This window comes from Podarcis bocagei (assembly GCF_964188305.1).
Source record: "Podarcis bocagei genome assembly, chromosome: 3".
Classification (NCBI taxonomy): Eukaryota; Metazoa; Chordata; class Lepidosauria; order Squamata; family Lacertidae; genus Podarcis; species Podarcis bocagei.
The window spans coordinates 78,309,888-78,335,304 of NC_138127.1; the positions used below are offsets into that span (position 1 = coordinate 78,309,888).

The following is a 25,417-nucleotide window of genomic DNA, read 5'->3' on the forward strand; positions in this document are numbered from 1 at the left end:
CCCAAAGGAGTCTCAAAGCGGCTAACATTCTCCTTTCCCTTCCTCCCCCACAACAAACACTCTGTGAGGTGAGTGGGGCTGGGAGACTTCAAAGAAGTGTGACTAGCCCAAGGTCACCCAGCAGCTGCATGTGGAGGAGCGGAGATGCGAACCCGGTTCACCAGATTAAGAGTCTACTTGCTCTTAACCACTACACCACATGACAGAAGAGCTGTCATGAAGGACCAGTGAAAAATTCATCTACTCCAGCAATCTTTCTCTGGTGCTGACAGCTTTTAACAAACTGCTATTGCTCACTGAATTTGGGATTATATCCTACTTTGCTGCTCTGCCGTGGAAAATGATAGATTCCCAGCAACCTCTTGTACAAAGGCATCCTATCTGCAACAGTGGAGATAGAGCATAACCATCGTGGCCATGAAAGGCAGACATACAAGTTATATGCTGCAAAATTCCATCCAGATTGGAACAACCTGCATTTGCGTCTGCAAAATTGTATACCTATGACAGGAGAGGAACCAAATTATTGTTCAAATGTATGAAGAAGACCAGCAACCGAATTCAGTGTGCCACGGGTGATATGTGGTTAGAATTAGGAGAACTAAACGAGGAAAAGAGCATCCTGTAACAGGCTGCCTCTTGCCTTTCTGCCATTCTGTGTTTGGTGTGTGGCTAGACCGCTGCTATATGGTCCATGACGCAGCCACATTTTTCTACAATCATATTAGGGAACTCTGCCACCTCAATTTCAGTGTAGTTTCCCTTCTTGACAAGATACATCATGGGGAGCGGAGAGCTCTCCACCACAGCACAGGTTCTCTCTCCGTAGCCGAAATGGCGCAGCAAGTTCTTGGGTTGCCGGCAGCCACCCGCACAGTGGTAAGCCTGGTAGCCGGCCGGCTCGATAATCCAATACTGTGTCCAGGTCAGCTCTCGGAAATTGATGTAATGTTCCTGGCGGCAGCAGGCAGTCTTCTCAGTCAGGGTTCCTCCTTCACAATCTCCAGGTCCCCTGCCGAAAAGTAGATAGTTTTATGTCTGACATGTGGAAAGACCTGAGCTAGAGACAATCTGGAGCTTACAAATGTTAGAACTGGCGCAAACATGCTTATTCTTCTAGTGTTTAAGTGTTGGTATGTGTTTCATTGTCTATTACCCTTTCGAGGCACACGTGATATCTTCCCACATGGCTTCATACATACGTATCTTCACAACAACTATGTGAAGTAGGTTAGAAGGGCAGAGAAATCCAATCACCTCTCCTTATACCAAACTTGGGGAAGAAGGGTTGGGTTAGGTGGAGGGGACTCTTCTTCCAACTAAACCGACCTCCCACCGGCCAGTGCTGATGTTGTCAACTTTCCCCTTCTGCCCTCCAAATGTGTGGGTGGGCAGTAGGCCTAACCAGAGGGAGCCGGTGGAAAGCCATGAAATGGTGTGTTCTGAGGGCAGAGAGGAGGCAGGGCTGAGCTATGAACTGGACTCACTGCTGTCACATAACAACATTAGACCCCACCGTCCTGTCCCTTACCTGCACGCCTTGGTTGCCCTGAGCAGCAGGGGCGTGAATGTTCTGCTACTCCACAAAGCCCTGATGCTGATGGTTTGGTTTGTACCCTAAGATGGGGGTGGGGAACCTGTGGCCCTCTGGATGTAGCCAGACTGCAACTCTCATCATCCTTAACCATACTAGCTGGGTCTGATGGGAGTTGGAGTCCAACAACAACTTGAGGGCCCCAGGTACCCCAACCCTAGACCAAAAGATGGCAGCTGATCCAGACTCAACCAGTGGTCTCCAGGTGAGCAGGGATTTGAACCCTGGACTCCCTGGTCCACTCTATCCACTGCATCACACAGTTTAGCAACAATAAAATCTGTATTTCTCCCTAATAAAACATTGTTTTAATGAACCAAACATAATTAGTTTCACCTATTCTTTGTGTGTGTGTGTGTGTGTGTGTGTGTGTGTGAGAGAGAGAGAGAGAGAGAGAGAGAGAGAGAGAGAGAGATTCACTTGCAACACAATCCTACCCATGTCTACTCCAATGTAAGTCCTATTGAATTCAATGCAGCTTACTCCCAAATGGGTTAGGATTGCAGCCTAACCTTTTCTCTCTCTCTCTCACAATGGTTTGTGTGAGTGTTTGTCTCCAGTATACTGCAAGAATGTAGCAGTAATCAGCAGCTTTTGGAAGAGATTAGTTGAATGTTGGGATTTTTGTGTACCACAGTACAGTGGTACCTCGCAAGACGAATGCCTCGCAAGACGGAAAACCCGCAAGACGAAAGGGTTTTCTGTTTTGGAGGCGCTTCGCAAGACGAATTTCCCTATGGGCTTGCTTCGCAAGACGAAAGCCCATAGGGAAATCTCCGGGGACCTCTTTTAAATGCTGGTGGTGGGGAGCAAAGCCTTCCCCCCCCCTCCGGCCTTCAGAAGAGGTCCAGGAAGGCCGGCGGGGGCCGAAAGGCTTTGCTCCCCACCGCCAGCATTTTAAAAGCAGTCCGGGATAGCAGGGAAGCGCTTCCCGCTATCGCGGACGGCTTTTGAAGGCAGGCAGGGGAGAGCAAAGACTTTCGCCCCCCGCCCGCCTTCAGAAGAGGTCCAGGACCTCTTCTGAAGGCGGGCGGGGGGCGAAAGTCTTTGCTCCCCCCTGCCTGCCTTCCCGGGAGAGCGGAGAAAGGCAGCGCGTTTCTCCGCTGTCCCGGACGGCTTTGGAAGGCAGGCGGTGGGGAGCAAAGACTTTCGCCCCCCCCCGCCTTCAGAAGAGGTCCAGGACCTCTTCTGAAGGCGGGCGGGGGGCAAAAGTCTTTGTCCCCCCTGCCTGCCTTCCCAGGGGCTTTTACATCGCCCCAGACAGCGGAGAAGTCCTCCGCTGTCCCGGGCGATTTTAAAATGCCGCCCGCCAGCATTTTAAGATCGCCCCAGACAGCGGAGAAGTCCTCCGCTGTCCCGGGGTTTTTTAAAATGCTGGGGGTGGGAAGAAAAGCCCTTGTCCCCCCCCCAGCCTTCAGAAGAGGTCGGGGGACAGTCTGTCCCCGGACCTGGTCTGAAGGTGGTTTCCATAGGAACGCATTAATTGATTTTCAATGCATTCCTATGGGAAACCGTGCATCACAAGACGAAAAACTCACAAGAAGAAAAAACTTGCGGAACGAATTAATTTCGTCTTGCGAGGCACCACTGTATAGATAGCTGTATATCCAATGCAACCATTGCATCTTTTAAAAGCAATGCAAGGTGGATGAGTATCTCAAGATCAGTTCCAAAAGTACAATGGAAGCAAGTAGAGGGGTAATCCTAAACAAAATTACCTAAGAGTTACTGCCACTAAACATAGCAAGGAAAGTAAACATGCCTATTGTCATGCTGTAGGACTGCAATACTGAGCAAAATCAACTGAGCTTACTTTTGAGAAAACATGGTTTGGATTGGGTCTAAGGGCTATCTAAACTGTGCCTGAGTTTGTCTTCAGCATTAAAGGGCAGAAATAAAATTCCTCGGTCACCAATATGATTAAAGGTTGAAACTTACCCATAGTCTTCCAGGTTAAGGGTATAAAGCACCAACTCAGGCTTGCCCAGTGCTTTGTCCGAAGGATCCTGAGAAGTAAAGCGCACACTTTTGGCCATTTCAGAGGCATAGCTGCCTAATCTTTCTCCTTCAATCCAGATCTCCAGGAGCATCGGCCCCTGCATCTTGGTCTTTAGCCAAAAATGCACTGCCTGGGTGACATCAAAATTCCTCCAGCCAGACTCCATAAGTGGAACTAACCTAAATGGACAAAAAATGGGTTAATAGTGGAGAGAGAACCTAGAATAAAAACACATATAGGGGGAGATATCTACTAGCTTCTTTATTCCAGAATAACAGACTGAAATTGAAAGAAAAACATTGGAATGAGTGAGTATACAATATTTGTTTTCAGACAAGGAACTGAACTAATAGGACTTTTGCCTGATCTCAGAGCCTATTCACATATTGCATTCTGAACTTGGGTGGAAAAGGCGCCTCAGTTTAAAAGGCAAAATAAAATTCACTTAGGTTAGAAATGCTGTAAAAGCCTAGACTGCAGACTCTTGATCTGAACTTTTGCATAAAGGCTTCCCTTATAAGTAACAATTCTTTATACACCCCTCCCCCAGGGTGCATTTAGATGTATGCCTGACAATGAGGTAAACAGGTAAACCCTGCTTTTGTAATTGCAGAGCAACAGATTAGGCAGACAAGCTCTTCAAGAAAATAACAATTATGACGATCATCTTAATTAATGATCTGATCTGGGAAATACTGTAAGGAAATGAAGACAGTTTGAAAACCATGCATATATCTGAGAGAAGGCTTGCCCCCTCTGCCCTTGAAACAGCCCTGTTGAGTGTGGTTCTATTCAAGTGCACCTCTCCTGAGCCATTAGATTAGACTCCTCCTTCGTACCTGGAATCAATCAAAGAGGTCCGGTTGGTGCCATTCTCTTGGGGCTGCACCCAGTACACGCTCACCCTGGCATTCATGACTGGCCGATGAGATGGCTTGATGGGCAGGTGTTTCCTCTCCAGGGGCTTTTTGAAAAGCTTCAGCTCAGCCATGGTGACTTCGCTGTTTGCTGGTATCCTGCCTTCCATGTCGAAGATAAGTTTTTGACGGGTGGTGTCTGAATAGAGAATGTCTCCAGGAATATCTGTTATGAATTTGGAAACAACTGAAATTCTTATATTCATCTTTGTTTTCGTCTGTCACTTAAAACAAATACTTTCCTTTTATGTTACATCAGAATAGGGAGAGGAATCATCTGACCCGCCGGATATTATTGGACACCAACTCCTTTCAGCCCCAGCCAGCTGGTCCAGTGGTCAGTCCAACAACATCCCACTGGTCACAAGTTCCTTATTCCTGTGACAGATCAATCATATCTTCTTCATGTGCACCCCAGTGGATAAAGAGAAAGACAGTTTAATAGGTTGTTTTTCCAGTTTGGGACATTTTGTATTTTGGTTCTGTATAAATGCAGGCTGTTATTTTAAAATAACAGAAAAAAAGGTTTTAAGTTATGCATCAGGAAAATCTTTTTAAGAAAAGCTTAGCACTGGAAGGAGTTGTCTACAAAAGATATGAAATCACGTTGCAGTTACATTATTTACTGGACACCAGTTCTGAAGATATGGCAGATTGGTACTCAGTGCGAATCTACTCTCTACTGTTCCTCTGTTCCTCTGCAACTTCATCCCACACTGTTCCTCTCTCCCACCCTCTTGGTGATGGAAATATGTGCTAATATGGACTGTGTCAACTACACAGCAGGAACCAGTGAGAAAGGCAACTGTTTACCCCCCCCCATTTTTTTTACTCCAATTGCAATACTTTCTGCATTGCGAGCTTAGTACATAAAACACAAACAGAGATCATATAAAGGTGCCTCTGGTGCCTTTCTTCATTAAAAAAAAGAGATAATTGTGCTAGATAATACACTAAGTAACTATGTGCTACACAGTCACTAGCATAGTGAGTTGAATTGTGTCACACACTCCCTTGGTTGTTGAGAAATAGTACAACTCACCGTGTGGATGGAACCCATAAATAAGAGGTTCCCTATGTACTTAGAGCCACCGTGAGTTAATGGTTAAACCAGCTACCATACAGTATATAGTCATTTTTTCCACCTAATGCCTATTTTAAACCTTCAGTCCCCCTCCCCCGAATGTACATTGCTGAAGCAAGCATGTCTGGTCTGGTCAATGCCTAGATGGGTGTCATGTAGCTTGAAAGCTACATGTACAGTGCCTTCGGTTCCATCATGGAAGAAAGATGTAATATACATGTAAGAAAATAGATAAAGGAAGTACAGATACAGTAAGCAGGCTAAGGAGTGGGCAATCCAACATCCACTTCCCTTGCAAGCCTCATTGAACTCAGTATGGCTTATTTCTTCGTAGGTATGGATACGATTGCATTGTTACTTGAGAATATGTCCTTTTGACATATGGAGTAAACACACTTAAGATTGTGCTGCCCTTCAGGAAAGGGATGCAAATTAATCCAGTGAATTTCTAATAGCAGATTAACTGTATGAATACCACTTGCAATATAATACATAATAACATGAAGCATGAGATACTTATTCAAGAGGTATACATTCCCATAAATCAATCCTGTTTAATTGTTAAACAAATCTATTGCAGCACCTTATCATCACATTCAGGACAAATGTATTGTATATACAGAGAGACTGAAGATGAAAAATTAATCTTTGGGTATAAATTTAGGTCTGCATTTCTCAGAGATACTGTTATAGTGATTTGCATAATAGTTATTACACAGCCTGAATCTATAAAATTCTAGACCAGATGCCGATTTCAGTTTAGGACTGACTTGCTTTTAGTTACTTGTGACGATAACAGCAAAGTTTACCTGCATTGCCAGGAATTCCTCTCAGGATTCCAGCTAGACTTGGCATTGCTCTCCGCTTCTCTCGGCGGCGCTTCAGCATAGACATGTATTTATTCCTTGTATTTTCCGGAATGACCAGATTTTCCATGTCTGTCTTCTGAAGAGCAGGGACCTCAGGAAGCCCTAATTTATCCAGCAATATCTGTTTGAGTCCTTTCTGGGTAAATCCATTCACGGTGGCAGCTATGATGAGAGCACAGGTTAGCAAGCACCTGAGATTCACAGCCATCCTTTGCCTAGCTATCGGTGGGGAGAAGAGCCCCTAAATCTCTCTCTCTCTTTCTCTCTCCTCAGCACAAGCTGTTCTTGGCGAAGAAGAGACAGCTCTGCAAGGTTTCAAGCTGCCTGAATGGGAAAGGGATCTAATGTGGTGGGTTTATATAGCAAGTCTGATCCCACTGGCATTACAAATTCCACAAGCAGAAGTCAGGCAGGGGGCTTGGAAGTGTTACATCCCCTTTGATACATCCAAGCTATAGTAACACCTTCCAGTGCATTTGAACTTAAAACAGAAATATTTAGAAGACTCTCTACACGTTGCCAAAGCTCTCTGTGGCCCTAAACAACGCGGGTTTCCTCCAGTCATTCTGTTGTTGTCTGCCGAATCTCCACGAAGGAAAAGACATGGCAACATTATGAAGTGCGCTGTGTCACCTTTTTTGTGCAGTGAATACATAAACTGGGCAGGGTGGGAGGGTTGGGACTAATTCTCGGACCACTTAGCATTTGTAAATCACATCAATTACTGTTATTAATAAGATTAATATTAGGTCCTGCTTCATAACCCAGAAAACCTCATGCAAAGTCTTGTGGATATCAGTGGAGAGAGCAACTAAACTGCCTTTCTGCCGGGTGCAGATCTATGGTGTTCACATAGATAGCCAATGTAGCTCAATGCTACATGGATCACACAGAATTCCTTAAATTTGATCATAAAGATGGAACACACTATAACTTGTAACATATTAATTCTCCTAACAATAGCTACATTAAAAAAATATATCCAGAACAATCTCTCTAGTTCAAGTACTTTCTTTTACCAAGTTAATGAATTACTACAGTTACACTGTTGTTGTTGCTGCTGCTGTTTAATAGTCATTAATCATAACACTTTAGTAGTTTATCTCCTTGAACCAGGCAAGGTTGAATGTTAGATTTCTGAAACATACAGGTTGGGCATTTAAGGCAGTATTCAACTACCACATCGTTTTTCAGGAGAAAAACCTGGTAAAATCCCATTACTGCAGTAACACCACTTATTACAGAAGACAACCATCTTTGAGAGGGAGCAAAGCAACAATGAACTCCTTTCCTCAGGGGTTATTATCCTTCTAATATGGGGAACGTTTGCCTTGTTAATCTCTGTGACATTTCCATTCATAGCAAAAAAAGCATAGTTACTGAAAAATTAAGCACATATGGAGAGCTCTGCTTGATCATACTGTATATACACTATCATGCATGGGCGTTGCCAAGGGGGGGGGCAGGGAGGGGCAGCTGCCCCCAATCAATAAAAATACACAGCAAACTGAGGTTCTGCCCCCGCAACAAAATGCCTGCCCCCCCGAAAAATCCTGGCTATGCCCATGCTGTCATGTCCAACATCCTGTTCCCCACAATATTCAGCCGGTTGCTTATAGGAAGCCCACAAACAGAGCATAAGAGCAGCTGTTCTTCCTTCCTTAACAATAATACTTTTATTATTTATATGCTGCCCATCTGACTGGGTTGCCTCAGCCACTCTGTGCTCCACAGCAACTGGTATTCAGAGGCATGCTGCCTCTCATCCTGTAGATAGCAAATACAGGTTCACAGCTTAGCTTTACCTTCTAATAATTTGTCTAATCCCTTCTGGAATCACTTGGTGGCCATCGTGACATCTTGGGAAAGCAAATTCCATAACTGTGCTCTGTATGTTGAAGTGCTTCAGTTTGTCCTGAATCTTCCACTACTCCGCTTCATTGGAAAATCCTAGTATTATGAAAGAGGAAGGCAAACTTATCTACTTTTTCCACACCAACCATGCTTTTGAAAAACCTCTATCATGTTTCCGCCTTATTTCACTTGTTGCTAAACTGAAAACCTTTCCTCATACTTGCTTCAGCTTCCTGTTTGTTATTATTATTATTATATTGTTCTCTCTTTCCTTATTATATCCTTACATTATATAAGGTTACCACATTTTTTTCAATGAATCAGGGGGCACTTTTCAACTTCAATGGGAAATGGGGACGTCTAGTAACCTCACCTTACAACCCTGTGAACTAGGTTAGGCTAGACCACAACAGTGTATATGTGAAGTTAGGTTCACCCCCTTCCCCGATGTGCAATACTTTACACTTGTTTACATTGAACTGAATTTGCCATTTCGATGCCCTTTCATCTAGTTTGGAAAGATCCTTTCAGAGCTCTTTTCAATACCTTTTAACACTCTAAATAATATCGTGTTTTCTATAGATTTGGCTACTTCACTGTTCTTCCCAAACTCCAGGTCATTTATGAACAAGTTAGAAAGTTTCAGTTCAAATAAGGATCCTTGGAGGGACTTCACTTCTTACATCCTTTCAATATGAGAACTGTCAATTTATTACTACTCTCTGCTTCCTGCTCTTTAGTCAGTTACTGACCCAAAATAATCTGTATTCTTATCCCATTATGTTTACTCAGGAGCATTTGAGCATCCAAGTGTACACTGTCAACCTGATCACCCCTATCCACACATGCTTGTTGACACTCTAAAAGGTTTTAGAGAGGCAGGACTTGCTTTTGCAGGCCATGCTGATTTTCCATCACCAACACTTGTTCTTCCACGCTCTCATGTACCCTGCATCAAGTGTGCTCCCATCACTGGTTTGAGAAGCAGAGCACACACACTAGCCACAATCCTGTTGCTTCTTATGCAATACTCTGTCTTGATACATTTCTCCCGTGTAATGTGTTCACAGCATAAGTGTGTAATGTGTAATGTGTTCACAGCATAAGTGTTTGATGCTTTTATACTCAGCAATGCTTTCTATGAAAAATAAATTTCAGTTCATTGGAATGGTAGGTTTTCAATGAGGTTTTAATAAAAAGGAATGTACAATTCCAAACAAATGTAATATATATTTTTTTAAAAAAAATACACCATAATTGTAAAACATCTTTGGTCATGACCTACTGTAGTCCTAGAGCAGTGTTTCCCAACCGGTGTTCCGCGGCACACTAGTGTGCCGCGAGACGTTGCCTGGTGTGCCGCGGGAAAAATTAAAAAATTCGAAAGATAGCTTCATATCCGGAGAGGCGGCCTTCAGGTGAGTTTTAATTTTAATTTTCCTTCTCCCACTTAATGCCCCACGCTCGCCCGAGCAGCTTGCAGTCCTCGGTAACCACGGCGACCCGAGGGAGGGGAGGGAACAGGGAAGTCGAGGGCGGCGGTGAGCCGCGATGACGTCAGTGGGCCGCGCCGCCTCGCCCTGGCACGGTGTGAGAGCCCCGGCTAGTGGCGCGAGCTTCGGAATAAGTGGGATCCGCATGCGCGAGACCGAGATCGCGGGTAAGGAGCTCAGCCCTGGGCAGGAGGAAGCGGGGCCGCGTGTGCGGGCCACATCCCCACAGAGAGCGAGCCTCCCCTGGCCCACCACTCCGGGCAGGTCCACTCGCATGAGAGGGCGGCGATGGCGACGGCCGGCAGCTTGCCTGCAATGCCATCCCTCGAGCAGGCGAGGAGCCCGGAGGCTACCAGATGCGAGTCCTCTTTCCCACCCTGCTCGGGAGTCCAGAGCACTTGGTCGCATTCAGGATCTAGAGTGGGGAAGCGGGGCTTGTGTCTGGGCTGGACACATTGGGCTGCCTGTGCCGCTCGACCTGCGGGGAGAAATCAGGGTGGGAGTCACGACCGTGAGGCAGGGCTGCCAAGTGTGGCAGAAGAGGACACGGCCGTCGCACCTGTCCTTAGGTAGGAGCTTCTTCCGTGTCGACCTGCTGCCCTAAAGTCTTGGCTTTTTTCTTGGCTTTTTGGCGGTTGGCACAGAAGGAAGGCAAGGGTGAGGGGGAAAAATTGAAACTTACACTTTCGTGCGTCCCTCCCGGCGTGACGCTGCGCGCTGACGTCACGGGGCTGTAATGGTGGTGTGCCTCGAGATTTTTGTCATCAAACAAGTGTGCCTTTGCCCAAAAAAGGTTGGGAAACACTGTCCTAGAGAGATCCCTTACATGGCAAATGTGTACTCACAAGAATCCCCACCACCACCTGACCATAATTATCACCTGTTTGCAGGAGCTTTGCTAGAGTCTTAAAGGACTCAGAACACAGACTCACAAAACATATTTGCATAAATGTAGAGAGTGCCTCTGGGCAAAATAAGGTGGCAGGTGGCTTCAGTCACACCAGCACTGCACTTTGTAGCATGCCCAGCTGCCCTGTAAGCAAATAATTTAAGTTTTAAAAAGGGAGGGAAGGTGTCTTCCACGAGAGAATTTTGTACTATGTGAAAGTTGCAGGATTTATTTGGATAGCCCAAACAGCATGATTGAAATGCAAACTTGCAATCTTGAACTGCACCTGTATTAGATGTCTCAAACCCTGTGAAATAAACCCCCTGAATATTATTTTCTTTTAACCAATCTAATGCAGGATGAAATACCCAATCCTTAGGCATGGATACAAAAAGACCTTCATAGCCCATTTTCCAGGGAAGAGATCATAAAGCATTTTTGTGTATTCTGAAGGAATAGAAACAGAGTTATCTAATACAGCTATCCACTTTTGGAATCAGGACTTACAAAGCAAGCATGAACTTTGACTATTGCTGTCACCACAGAAGTACTCTACCCAAAAGTGTGAACGAAGTTCTGAATCACCTGCTCATTATTTTCATGGATTTAAGCGGTATGTGTTAAGGTCTGTTAAGCATTAATGATAAATACCATCTTCTGGTGGTGCACTGCAGTGAGGGACCCTAGATTAGAAAGTGCTTTCTTTCATGTCTGATGTCCAGTCTAATAGAAAGAAAACCCTTTAATGCCAAATGTGTATTGGAAGCAGATTTATGAGCTCAACAGGTAACATAAAATTATTAGGCAAACAGTTGAAGCTCAGTTAGAAAGAAAAAAATGTGGATTGAACTCTTTTTCACACAGTGGTGATTATCTCCTCCAATTGCTGGATTTACTATTCCCTTTTTGTCATGCAAACAAGAAAAGGCAGGCATTTTATAGGAGCTCCTTCTTTGTGATGTGTATTGGAATCTACATGGTGGATTTAAAATGTCAGACAAGGGATTTAAAGTGTCTGCAAAGAATGAAATATAAGAGACCAGCCAAAGACTACATGTAAAGTTTATAGTGGCCATTTCAGCAAATGTAAAACTAGTTTTTGCTATCTAACCATACCATAAGGATCACCTGCTTTGTTGCAGGTGTGTACTTGCATAATGACAACATTCTCTTTCATCAATAAATCCTATGTGTTAAGTGAGAAGTGTGATAGGCTCAAACCTAATTGTAAAGATAAGCATTTCAAACACATCTGCAAGAGAAAGTATGACAGCATATGTGCTAGAGGTGGCTAGTGCCTCAGTTTATTTAATCTGATGTTTATTCTTATGCTTTCCATAGTTGTCAATGGGCCATATTACAAGATAGGCTATACCAAAGTTTACTGTATTTGCAGGAATGAGATGCAACCAAGCCAGACTTGCAGCAAAATGAATAATCCTTCAATACTGGAAAGCCCAGACCACACCAAGCGAAGAAAACTGGATACAGGAACTCCTGCAACTACTATACAAGATTATATTCTATATACATAAAATCAAGCTTCTGGGAGATTGGAAGTGCATTTTTGGACCTCTTCACTGAGTAATACCCACAACGAGAAACAGTGGGAGGCACAGGGCAGTGAGGGAAACCTGCCTGACTTAATGGATGTTAATCTAGGACTACGGCAGAGCATTGCTGACATTCATTCATCCTAACCTTTATCTAGGCATGCAAACCTGAATACTGTATAGCAGGCATAGGCAAACCTGGCTCCCCAGATGTTTTGGGACTATAGTTCCCATGATCCCTAGCTAACAGGACCAGTGGTCAGCGATGGTGGGAATTGTAGTCCCAAAACATCTGGAGAGCTGTTTGCCTATGCCTGCTTTATAGCATGCTAGATAACTGAATGTCAGAGATGAAAATGCTGTATCCAGGCAACGCAGAGTGACTTAGAAAAGAGAAAAGAGGAAGCAAGAACGAGGTCAGGTGGAGGGAGACTAAGGGTCTGTACTGTTACATTACAGTGGTACCTCGGGTTAAGAACTTAATTCGTTCTGGAGGTCTGTTTTTAACCTGAAACTATTCTTAACCTGAGGTACCACTTTAGCTAATGGGACCTCCTGCTGCTACTGCGCCGCCGCCACACGATTTCTGTTCTCATCCTGAAGCAAAGTTCTTAACCTGAGGTACTATTTCTGGGTTAGCGGAGTCTGTAACCTGAAGTGTCTGTAACCTGAGGTACCACTGTATATGAATGTGAAAAACTTAATAAACCATGGACTAAAAACAAACACTAACTATAGCATTTAAACTTTCAAGCTTCAAAAACCACTGTTTGAAGTTGGTTTGTTTTAAATGAGACACAGGTTGTCAGGCATGACAAAGCAAACCGCAGTAAGTATGTAAAAACGGAAGAGAAAGTTTTTGAACTCTTCCTCACACCATGTAGGGGGAGGAGGGAGCACAGGAGTCTCAATGTGGTCTATGAGGCTGTTTTCCCCAAACCATGTCCACCTGTGCGACACCTGACATCATTAGGGGAGGTAGAGATGTGGCTGGATCAGTGGCCTGACTGAGCTCCCTGCAGGGAACTTGCCGACTTCCCAAACACCCAATAGTCAACTCTGAATACTGGAAAGGGCTGCTTTCCCCCATAGAAATTACTCTGATTGTCAAGATTCTGAAACCCTTCTCAGAGTTTTATTGCTTGCAGAGGTTAGATGATGATTGGGGAGGTGGCCTTTTCACAGGAGGCATCATGTGTTTAGAATATCCTCCCTAGGCAGATCTGCAAGATAACATTATCATCTTGTAGACAACAGGTTAAGATACTTTTTCTCTCTAAGGTTTTTATAATGGACGATCAGCAGTGGTTCTGCTCTTTTCATCCAATTTTTATTTTTATATTTTAAAACTGCTCTGCTCACCCTGGCAGCAACTTCTTTGATGGTCTTAGGTGTATGTAGGTTTGATTCAACTGTGTAATTTTTTTTGTAAGCCACTTTGGATTTTTAAAATAGAAAAGCAGCATATAAATATTTTAAATAAAAGCAAACATTTTCATAGAGAATCAAAGGAGGGTATTATTTGCTACAACCCTCCTCCTGTGTAAATTTAAAGAAGAATTTGCATTATTTGTCCTCAGGGATTATATTTCTCCAACATGGAAAGCATGTGTTCAATACATAAAATGTGGCACATTTCAAGTCACTGTTACTGCAGACCGAGTTTTTACTTCAAGTAGGCTATATGAGATGGTACATGTTATTGTACGAGTTAGTGGACATTATCTATACCCCATCCGACTGCACTCTGCAGCAGAAAATCGTGGGTCGGTTTTAAATTATTTGCACTTAATTATGCTTTGAATTATATTGAATTATAGTGAATTACATTGCAGTGTGCCAGGGTTTTCTGCATAAAAGACCTTTCTATGGCACTTTTTAGAAAAGGGAACAAGGAGCACAACAGCTTAATTACTTTCCTTCAGCTAGCTATTTCTCACTTCCTCTTTCCTCAGGAGTTGAATTTTGTTTTGCTGGTTGGAGACAAGACGAAAGTTCAGCATACCAAGACCTGGTAAGCATTGCCTGCCTTATGTATACAAACATAGTTTACCAGAGCTATGAAAAACAGCCAGATTATTGCATGTATATTGTTGGACTGCTTTTTATTATTGCTGTTTTATTATTGCTATTTTATGATTGTTAAATTACATCTTGTTCTATCAGTGATATATGCTTCCAGAGGTTGCATTCCTTTAACAGGGATCTATGTTATATGCCATTTTAAAACGGCATGTAACATAGCTGAAGATCTATAGAATTAGAAAATGATGTAGAATGGTGCAATGAGAGAGGCTTGCTATGGATTTCAGCAGGTGGTGGATTACACCTATAATTCATTGGCATGCAAGTAGGTTTTCTGAATGTGACTAATTTGACTAAACTCTTGGTTTCCTCTTACATCTTGTGGCTTCAATTTGCACAGGTTAATTATGCATTGCATAAGAAAAGTTCTTCCTATAATTAGAATTCTGTTGACTTTTAATTTCTCCATGTGTCTCTTGTTCCAACAAAGGAAAAAGTAAATGCTGCTCCATTCATTCCCACCCCTTTCAGAGGTCCTTCTGCAAATAACAGCAACTTCTACTAGGTGTTATTTGGATACATTAATAAAGACCTTCAAAGGCAGAGCCTGTCACAAACCTCATGCAAATAAAATACAAGGTGATTTGCATTTCTAAATTTCCTAAAAGGTGCTGGCTCCATCACCTCAGCCAAAATACATATTAAAGACCAATCTAAATAAGAATTGTGGAGAAAGTCTCCTGCTAAAGACCTGCGAGATGGTTAGTGCAAAGAGCTTTAATTCTCCAACTGTAAATTAGGAAAGAGGTGGCACTTTGCTAGATCTTGGCCAAAAAATTACAGAGACTGCTGTAACATTTCCATATATGGTATGAATAGTACATACACTGACTGTTACACATTATTAACAATAATATCATTTGAGATTCTGGAACAGTTGCTTGAGTTAAGTGACAGAACCTTCCATACTCAGAGGATTTTAAAAAACATTTACTCAAAGTATGTAGTACTTTGTTGTTCACAAAAAGTATAACTTCTGTTTCTCTCTCTTAGCATTTGTGTGGCAGGGCCTAAATATATACACAACTATCTTTCCTTTTACACTGGCTCAGTTCCTACATGAACTCTAGAACTCAAGATCCAGCAATAGTATGAAACTTCTGTGTGTGACATAATGAAAAAGTCTTAAAGGCTTTAAAAATGTCCAGGGGTCACAATAAAGCTCTTTGAGAAATTAACATATATTAACTTCCCATTTATTAAAGCTGGGGCTCACCCAGTGGGAATTGCTTTACTCAGGATTTTCCTGTAGATGTTTGTTGTATTTATGACACATTATTCTTTAAAAAATGACTTTCCTATATTTTAAAAAAGTCATATTTGATACATATAGTTAAATCAGCTATGTTAAAATTATAATAATTAAAAAGAAGGCAAAACTAAGTACAGGTGTGTGTATGCAGGTGGTAGCTTGAGGGTCATTATTTCTAGGAACCATCTCTTCAAGCCATTTAGGGCCAAACTATGTGAGATTACGGAGCTCTCACATGTTCAAAGGGATTTAACCTCTTTTACCTCTTTACTAAGATCTTACAATATGGAGATCACACATGTTCAAAGGGACTTTACCCCTCAGGCTCATATATACTCTTTTTAACCTGGGATGGGGAAGCTGTGCTTGACTACAACTCCCATAATATCTGAACATTAGCCTAGCTGGCTGGGACTGATGGGACATGGAATCCAAAGACATCTGAAGGGCCACAGCCAGTTGTCTTAAACAGACAATCTGAATTAAACACATTTTGAGCAATGACAATTTCCATTACCAGTTCCCAATAAAAAATGACCTTGCAACACACTGTAAATGCATCCAAGAAAGCCATGCAGAGCTATCCTGTTGTTGCTTATACTTTCCCCATGCTGCATTAATTTACAAAATACTAGTCACATGCTTAGTTGCAAGACAGAAGATTGATAAGACGTGACTGCTGTTTGATAAAGGATGACTCAACAAATATGTTACCCATGTGCTAGGAGAATGCACACTCTCTATATGTGATAAAGGCGGTGGCAAGGGCTCGGAGCATTGCAGAGAAAGAAATAACTTCTAAGAATGCAGGACTGCTTGGTGGAAGCAGCAGCAGCAGTAACCACCCTATAGAAATGAAGTATAAAGCAATTTCAGGGAGGGGGAAGTAACCAACACGAACATGTAACAATGAAAGAAACTAAAATTGTCCAGAGTCGGGTAAGAATGTGGTGTGGGGAAAGAGGGGATTCATGGGTGAGAATTTTTGTGCCAGCTCTTTCAATTTGTGCTTTCAGTTACTACAAATCTGGAATTATTTTATCATACTATTCTGAACTATAGCCAGCGCCATTCGGAACACGCCTGAATGAAGAGACATTTTCTGCAGAGTATATGGGATTATAGTGGAATTCTTCTGTGGTCTGGTTTGGTTCTGTTTTACTAATGTAGGGGTGTGGGGACTTGTGGGCCCCCAGATGTTGCTGAATTACATCTACCATCACATTTCCCAATCAGCCATGCTAGATGAAGCCAATGGGAGTTGGAAGTTAAACCCCATCTGGTGGGCCACAGATTCCCCACTCCTGTGCTAAAGTCATTCCTTTGGGGGGATGGAAGCTGGCACCTCTCTATCTTATTAAAATAATGTAATCGTACATTTCCCTTTCACATCCCTTTGCTGCCTCTAGCTACACTGCATATGTCACACCAACAAGAGCTCCCTGCCTACCTCAAAGAGCAGCACTATCTTGTGTTCACCGCATTGGGTATGTTCTGTGAGATTATCAGTGGGAACTCATGCTGCCTTCCTAAAGTGCAAAGGAGGTGTGAATTAAATTACTGTCACTGCAGAGCTGTTAACAACGTGAGCATCTGTACTATTAAAATTAGAACTGTACAAATGGAAGCTCACAACAAAATGCACCCATTCAAAGTTCTAAGCAGCTTGAAGAAGAAGAGTATTGTAGGGTTGTGTGCGGATCAGGTAGCTGGGGTCAGAGAGCAGCGGAGGTTTCAGAATAGAGAGCAAGGAAAACAGATTTTTTTTCCCTGTTGTGCATGCATGAAACCTTTTAATACTGCCATGTGATTAAAGAATTTGCATACAGGGTTGGCTTCCAGGCCTGAGCTGTTGTTGTTGGCATCTGTCTGTCTTGGGAGACAATGAAGTGTGCCTTGGGAGTAGAGTGAAACTGTTTGAGAGTTACAGCACCTGCTGTGGTTGTAGAGACTGATAAGGGAGAAGCTGCTGGGGCAGATGAAGGCATCCAATTGTGCTGATGCAGGTGTACCATGGCGTTTCTTCTTCCTGCGCTCCTCCCAGCAGCGGTCATTCGTCCTCTGGCCATTGCTGTGGATGCATGACGTAACTGTCTCAGGCACTGCAAGGGATTCCCACACAGTGGGGTTAATGTTGCCAGTCATGTTTGCAGATGTCTTTATAAGAGAGTTGGTCTCGCAATTGGGTAAATCCCCAGGACTGGATGGATTGACTTCAAGATACTACAGATCTTTGAAAGAATGGTTAATACAGCCTTTAAAAGAAATCTGTAATGAAATATTGGAAGGGAAAAAGGCACCAGAGTCGTGGAAAGAAGCATATATTACACTTATACCGAAAACAGAGATTGAAAAGACACAGCTTAAGAACTACTGCCCCATATCACTGCTTAATGTGGATTACAAAATTTTTGCAGACATTTTGGCTAGAAGATTAAAAAAGGTGCTAACAGAAGAAAGTCATAAAGATCAAGTGGGTTTTCTCCCGGGCAGACACTTGTCTGACAATACGAGGAATATAATTAATATTATAGAAAAACTACAAGTGAAGATCAATACTAAAGCAGTTTTGATATTCGTGGACGAGGAGAAAGCCTTTGACAACATTTCTTGGAGTTTTATGAAGAAGAATTTACAGGGGATGGGGGTTGGTCAAGGTTTTGGAAATGGTATAGGTGCAATTTACTCAGAACAGAAGGCTAAATTAATTGTGAATAACGTAGTGACGGAAGAATTTAAGATTGAGAAAGGAACGCAACAAGGTTGCCCAATTTCTCCATTGCTTTTTATATCGGTCCTGGAGGTTTTGCTAAATATGATTAGAAAGGACCAACTGGTAAAAGGTATACAAGTGGGAGCCAAATAGTACAAACTGAAAGCATTTGCTGATGATTTGGTATTGACTTTACAGGAGCCAGAATCTAGTACTAAAAGAGTTCTGGAACTGATTCAAGAATTTGGTCAGGTAGCAGGTTTTAAGTTGAACAAGATGAAAACTAAGGTTTTAGAGAAAAATCTAACTGAGATCGAGAGAGATAAGTTTCAGAAGGAGACAGGATTAACACTGGTTAAGAAAGTGAAATATTTAGGGGTTAATATGACCGCTAAGAATGTGAATTTATTTAAGGATAATTATGAAAAATTTTGGACTGAAGTGAAAAAGGACTTAGAAATATGGTCAAATTTGAAGTTATTGTTGTTAGGTCGAATTGCTGTGATAAAAATGAATGTACTGCCAAGAATGCTGTTTCTGTTTCAAACATTGCAAATTTTGGACAAAATGGATTGTTTCAAGAAGTGGCAGAGAGATATCTCTAGATTTGTCTGGCAGGGCAAGAAGCCTCGTATAAAATTTAAGATATTAACTGATGCTAAAGAAAGAGGTGGATTTGCCCTGCCAGACCTTAAACTTTATTATGAATCAGCCGCATTTTGTTGGCTGAGAGAATGGATGCTTCTTGAAAATACTGACGTGTTGGATTTGGAAGGTTTTAACAATGTATTTGGTTGGCATGCATATCTGTGGTATGACAAGGTTAAAGCACATAAAGCGTTTAAAAACCATATTGTCAGGAAAGCACTGTTTAATGTCTGGATAAGATACAAAGATCTGTTAGAAAATAAAACCCCGAGATGGCTGTCACCAATGGAAGCAAAAGCTCAGAAAAAACTCAATATGGAGGCCAAATGGCCGAAGTATTGGGAAATTCTGGAGCAAGAGGGAGATAGACTAAAACTGCAGAGCTTTGAAAAATTAAAAAACAGAGTGCGAGACTGGCCCAAGGATTAAGAACTTCTGGGAGATGATTTATAATGAAATGAAAAAGGTATTTAAATATACCTTCCTGAAGAAACCAGAGGCCTTTCTCCTGGGCATGGTCGGCCAATTGGTGCCAAAGAAGGATAGAACTTTTTTTATGTATGCTACAACAGCAGCAAGAATACTCATCGCAAAGCACTGGAAGACACAAGATTTACCCACCCGGGAAGAATGGCAGATGAAGCTGATGGACTACATGGAATTGGTGGAAATGACTGGCAGAATCCGAGACCAGTGAGAAGAATTGGTGGGAAAAGATTGGAAAAAATTCAAAGTATATTTACAGAAATATTGTAAAATTAATGAATGTTAGAAGGATGCTGGAATGAAATTACATGGATTTAGCAGAGATGTTATAAAGAACTAAGTAAAAATAGATTGTTAATGGGCCAAAGTGTAAAATTTAAGGTCAGATTGTGTTAAGATAAATTATAGAACAAAAATTGAGAAAGATGGAAAGGATTTGCTGAAATAGCTAATTGAACAAGAATACAAAAAAGGGAGGTGTGAGGAGGTCGATGATACAAGTAAATGAAAGGTAGAGATATAGAGATATTGGATGTGTTTTTTTGAATGTTTTTGCTTTTCTTGTTGTTTTGTTGTATTGTTCTTTTTTTGTTTTTTTCTCTTTATTTTTGATGTATTGTGAACTTTTTATTGTTTTCTTCTTTTTTCTGTAACTATTAAACTCTTAATAAATATATTTTAAAAAAATATATATATAAGAGAGTTGGTCTCACAACAGGCCTTGTGCTTGAAGCCAGCTCCCCATAGAGCACGTCCTGGGGGATTTCTGTAAATATGACCAACCCAGTGCAGGCATCGCTGAGACAGGAGTGTGACTATGCTGGGAATGTGGGCTTGATCATATTCACATATTTGTTTGAGACTCTGTCCTGCCATGCAATGCAATGCCCAAAATCTTCCTGATGTAGCGCATGTGGAAGGCATTGAGATGTTGCTCCCGGTGAGTGTAATTTGCCCATGACTTACTACCATAAAGCAGTGTACTCAACATGCAAGCCTGGTAGACCTTTGTCTTGGTATTGGTAGATTTGGGCAAAAACATTTTGTACAGCATGTTTTGAATGTCAAGTTAATTCAAATTCTAAATAATAATAGCAAAATCCAATAGATAATTATACAGGTGCCTTCTGAGCTGGCTCAAACTGGTCTGGGCTACAGCCTAATGTTCATGTAACAGGAAAGACTGGCTTGCATCTGCTCAGTATTACAGATGAGTGCAAAAATCTGATTTATACGGTACTTGTGTAATATTCTCACTTTATGTTATGAAGGTACATGTAAAGCATCAATGGTTTACATCTAAGAAGCATAATATGTGACGAAAACTTCAAAAGGATCTGGAAGTAAAGTGTCAAGAAAATGAATTAGATCTATTAATTAGGGTTTCAACAGGAAAGCATTTAACAGCTAATCTGGCCACAGTTCAACATTCACCACTCAGAAAAAACAAAATGCCTGTGTAGTGGAAATGTTGTGACCACAGGGAGCAGTTGTGTAAGTGGTAACTCCTCGTACCACCTGCTGCCCAAAATGTTGAGGATATGTACACCCTACAGGGGCGCTGACCCACAGAGGAAAATCCTGCTGGGAAGGATAAATGGAAAGGTGAGATTTATCTGAAATTTGTATGTCCGGGTGTCCAGTAATCTAAGCCACATATGAAGAAAGTCACACAAATGCACTTGCATATTTAGTTTCCTTCGGTGTTAAAGAGCTGTTCAGGGGATATGTGGTATCTTCAAAATAAAATTGTTAAAAGGATTTAAGAGAATCTTGACCCATGTCACAGACACTACGTTTTCATTTATTCCCAGAAATGAAAAGTGCTTGCTAACTAGTGAGCAAATGCGGCTTTTGCCACCAGAAAAACAGTGCCAAACAAAAGCAATTCTGTTCACAAATTGAGGAACGGATGGGCTTACAGTGATTAGTTGTAACCTTGTGTTTGTGCTGTGGGGTGCAGCAGGGCGCTATTCTGTCTCCAATGCTATTTAACATCTATGTGATGCTGCTGGGAGCTATCATTAAGGGATTTGGAGTGAGGTGTCATCACTATGCTGATGACATTCAGCTCTATTTCTCTGTAACATCTGAATCAGGAGAGGCTGTGCAAGACCTGGATCAGCGCATAGGTGGGCTGGATGAGGACCCATAAACTAAGCTTGAAACTTGGCAAGACTCAGACAAAGAACATTTCCCAGGTCTTAGAGACCGACCAGTTACTTGCTCTGAATCAACTTGTACTCCCTCTAAAGGAGCAAGTTTGTATTCAGGTGGTGCTCCTAGATCCTATCACTGGAGGCTAGAAGCACCTTTTCCTAGCATTAGCTGGTAAGAAACACAGCTGATGAGACAATTTTTTAGTTTGTCTTGAATTTTCCAGCATTCAGCTTCCTTGAATGGTCCTGAGTTTTAGGATCATGGGAGAGGAAGAAAAACTTCCTCTTATACAATTATGCATGTTGTGGAGAAAATGGATATCTTTCTTCCCACCTTAATCAAAATACACCACAATCCTAACCATGTTTACTCAGAAGTAAGCCATACTGAATTAAGTGGGTATTATATCCAGATAAATGAAGTTAGGAGTGCTTTTGAGCATGTGTAGGTTGTTTCCCCCACACCACTAGGTAGAACCACCAAATCCAATTCCAATGAATTTGAAGGGATGTGACCTTAAATAAAGTCACAGAGCTTCTCCTTTCAGGTAGGTAGGCGTGTTGGTCTGACGCAGTCGAAATTATAGATATTGTCCAGGAGCACTTTAGAAACCAACCAAGTTTGTTCTTGGTATAAGCTTTCGTGCACATGCACACTTAGGTATCTGAAGAAGTGTGCAAGCACAGGAAAGCTTATACCAAGAACAAACTTAGTTGGTCTCTAAGGTGCTCCTGGGGAATTTTTATTTATTTATTTATATATTTCGAGAGCTTCTCCCGTTAGAATACACAACCTGTGAAGGGGCCACGAAATACTCCCATCTTCGTACAGCCTGCAAACGGCGGCAGACCTATACTTGAAAACGAGGCTTGCGTGTGTGTTATCAGTTACCAGCGAAGCAGCAGCTGCCTTGTTTCCTCCCGCCGCACCTGCGAAGATTTTACAAACGCAACGACCACAGCCTCGTTGTCACCTTACAGAAAGCGGCCTGCCGGTGGTGCCCAAGGGCGTGTCCGCCAGGGAAGGCCGTTCTCCTGAGGCCACAACAAGGCTTGTCGCAGGTGGAGGGAGAAGACTCACACCGAGGAGCGGTGGGCAGGGCCGGGCCGGGCCTGGTCCACATAACTGGGGCGCATGCGCGGCTCGGGCAAGTCATCTGTTGCATTCGCGACGGGGGCGGGGCGGGGTCACCTGCGCCCTGGTCGTTCCCACTTAGCAGAGCTGGTGGCTCAGGTAACGGAGGACGAGGCCATTTCTGGCCAAGGGGTTGTGCGCGGCGGTAACCGGGCGGGCTTTCCTCCTCGAATTAAAGCAGAGGCGCCACCCGTGGCCAGGAGGTGGGAAGGTGGGGGTGGGGGGGTCCTTTGCCCCCCTGGCCAGCAGGGAGAGCAGCAGCTCCCCTTTGGCTGCTTCCCAGCCACTTCCTGCTCTCTTAAAGTGTGTGTGAGTTGTGCCCAAGGTGTGTGTGTTTTTGTGTGTGTGTCCCCGGCACCCACCTAAGCCTCCCTCCCGGCTCCTCTTCCCGGCCCCTTCGACTTCAGGCAAGTCCCCTCCGCCCTCTCTTCACCTGGCTTCCATTTTCTCTTTATCATCAAGTGGAGGCGACTTCCCTGGTGAATTGTGCGTCTCTGAAACAACTTACTCGCACTCTTTCGCCACCTGTAGTTCTAATCTCGAATGGGCCCGTTATTTTATGGCCACGTTTTGTTTTACAACTGTTTTTTTAATGGCTTCAGAGGCCCCGAGTCTATAACAGCTGTATGAGTTGGCAGAAATCCAGCCGCTTTCCTGGTGCGGGGCGTGGTGGGGAAAAGCTGCCCAGTTAAATTTCAGCAGGTTCTGTGGGTGCTAAAGCGCAAGCCCCCTGCCAGGGGAAAGGGGAGGGTGGCAGCCCTAAACTTCTAGGGACGAGGGAGGGGCAATTTTAGACCCTTCATCCCTACTTATCGTAGGGTAGACGCCCACATTTTCTTAATATATCAGAAGTTAAGTTGGGCTGTGATCTAATTTCTGAGCCTCTCCCAAGCACCTGCACTGGGCAGGCTATTGCTGGTTGACATTTGTTAATAAATAAAATACCTTATTCTTCTGTTGAGGAAAGTTTGGGCAGGCTTGATAATTGCTGAGATGATGTGTAATTATCAACCGCTAGTGATAGATCTGGGATGGCTCTCTTCTGCCCTCTGCAGGTTGTAGACTACCCTGAAATTATTTTTGTTGCAGGCAAATCAGAATTTCAGAAACAGAAGGGCATTCATTGTCCTGTGTTACCTCTCTTGTGGAGCTGTGATTTGGTGGGTAAAATAAGTGCTGCTTTCTGGTTCATTCCCTTGAAATTAAATTAATATGTAGGATGACAAGACACGAACAAGCTTCATCTCTAAACCAGTGTTGCCCAAACTTGGGTCTCCAGCTGGTTTTGGACTACAACTCCCATCATCCCTAGCTGCCAGGACTTAAAAGTTCCTTCATAAGAATGCAAAATCTGATTTTACATCAGATTTTGCTTTGCCACTTGCTGTGAACTCTTAAATAATTTTCTCTTTGCATTCATCTTTAGATGATTTGCCCGTACATGCGCAACTTCATGATGGCTGGTTGTCACCTACAATTTAAAAGACTATTCAGTTGTTTATAGCAGCTGGATGGGGCTGAACCAGTTACCTTCATGCTTAAAGCATGAAATTATGAATAGGTCTAAAACAGTTTAAGGTATTGGATAGCTTTGATACTTGGCTTTGCCCTGCAAAACCTCTGGAACAGGTCTTCCCTTTTGGGGCTGATTGGCAGTTTTGAGAGTGTGCTGTGGGCATCACTCCACCTGCTTGTCACAGTACTCTAGGTCACTGCTTCACCCCAGCAATTGAAGCATAAACACTGGGACGCTTTGCTTTCCCATGTGGTTTGGATCAAGGTTGGATCCGGTTGAATTAAAACTTACTGTCTTGAAATTACAAGATTTTTTACATGCAGTCCTCCAGAACTACAGTGGTGCCTCGCAAGACAAAATTAATTCGTCCCGCAAGTTTTTTCTTCTTGCGAGTTTTTCGTCTTGCGATGCACGGTTTCCCATAGGAATGCATTGAAAATCAATTAATGCATTCCTATGGAAACCGCCTTCAGACCAGGTCTGGGGACAGTCTGTCCCCCGACCTCTTCTGAAGGCTGGGGGGGGGCAAGGGCTTTTCTTCCCACCCCCAGCATTTTAAAAAACCCCGGGACAGCGGAGGACTTCTCCGCTGTCCGGGGTGATCTTAAAATGCTGGCGGGCGGCATTTTAAAATCGCCCGGAACAGCGGAGGACTTCTCCGCTGTCCGGGGCGATGTAAAAGCCCCTGGGAAGGCAGGCAGGGGGGACAAAGACTTTTGCCCCCCGCCAGCCTTCAGAAGAGGTCCTGGACCTCTTCTGAAGGCGGGCGGGGGGCGAAAGTCTTTGCTCCCCACCGCCTGCCTTCCAAAGCCGTCCGGGACAGCGGAGAAACGTGCTGCCTTTCTCCGCTCTCCCGGGAAGGCAGGCAGGGGGGAGCAAAGACTTTCACCCCCCGCCCGCCTTCAGAAGAGGTCCTGGACCTCTTCTGAAGGCGGGGGGGGGGCGAAAGTCTTTGCCCCCCCCCCGCCTGCCTTCAAAAGCCGTCCGGGACAGCGGAGAAACGTGCTGCCTTTCTCCGCTCTCCCGGGAAGGCAGGCAGGGGGGAGCAAAGACTTTCGCCCCCTGCCCGCCTTCAGAAGAGGTCCTGGACCTCTTCTGAAGGCGGGCGGGGGGCGAAAGTCTTTGCCCCCCCCCGCCTGCCTTCAAAAGCCGTCCAGGACAGCGGAGAAAC

The 25,417-nt window shown here is 43.4% G+C and overlaps 2 protein-coding genes across 7 annotated transcripts in view; one reads left to right on the plus strand and one right to left on the minus strand.

The window, feature by feature from the left end:
- Positions 1-351: 351 nt before the first annotated feature.
- Positions 352-22,584, minus strand: LOC308582898 (left-right determination factor 2-like). 3 transcript variants are annotated; one of them, XM_081186471.1, is made up of 7 exons: positions 22,488-22,584; positions 17,040-17,691; positions 8,269-8,413; positions 6,404-6,625; positions 4,433-4,676; positions 3,533-3,772; positions 352-1,012 (listed from the first exon to the last, which is right to left on the minus strand). In XM_081186471.1, the coding sequence occupies exons 4-7, from the start codon at positions 6,528-6,530 to the stop codon at positions 673-675; spliced, it is 951 nt and encodes a 316-aa protein (XP_081042597.1). In that variant the 5' UTR covers positions 6,531-6,625; positions 8,269-8,413; positions 17,040-17,691; positions 22,488-22,584; the 3' UTR covers positions 352-672. The 3 variants fall into 3 exon arrangements, with proteins under 3 accessions (XP_081042597.1, XP_081042598.1, XP_081042596.1); XM_081186472.1 differs by lacking the exon at positions 17,040-17,691; XM_081186470.1 differs by lacking the exons at positions 8,269-8,413; positions 17,040-17,691; positions 22,488-22,584 and having other exon boundaries at positions 6,404-7,916.
- Positions 14,135-25,417, plus strand: part of TMEM63A (transmembrane protein 63A) — a 37,120-nt gene continuing 25,837 nt past the window's right edge. Inside the window, exons 1-2 of one of the 4 annotated variants that reach the window (XM_081186397.1) lie at positions 22,693-22,829; positions 23,820-23,890. The gene's annotated coding sequence lies outside the window, so the exon portion shown is untranslated. Of the gene's footprint in view, positions 14,267-22,692; positions 22,830-23,800; positions 23,891-25,417 lie in introns of those variants that run through there. The other 3 variants (XM_081186400.1, XM_081186399.1, XM_081186398.1) reach the window with 3 other exon arrangements.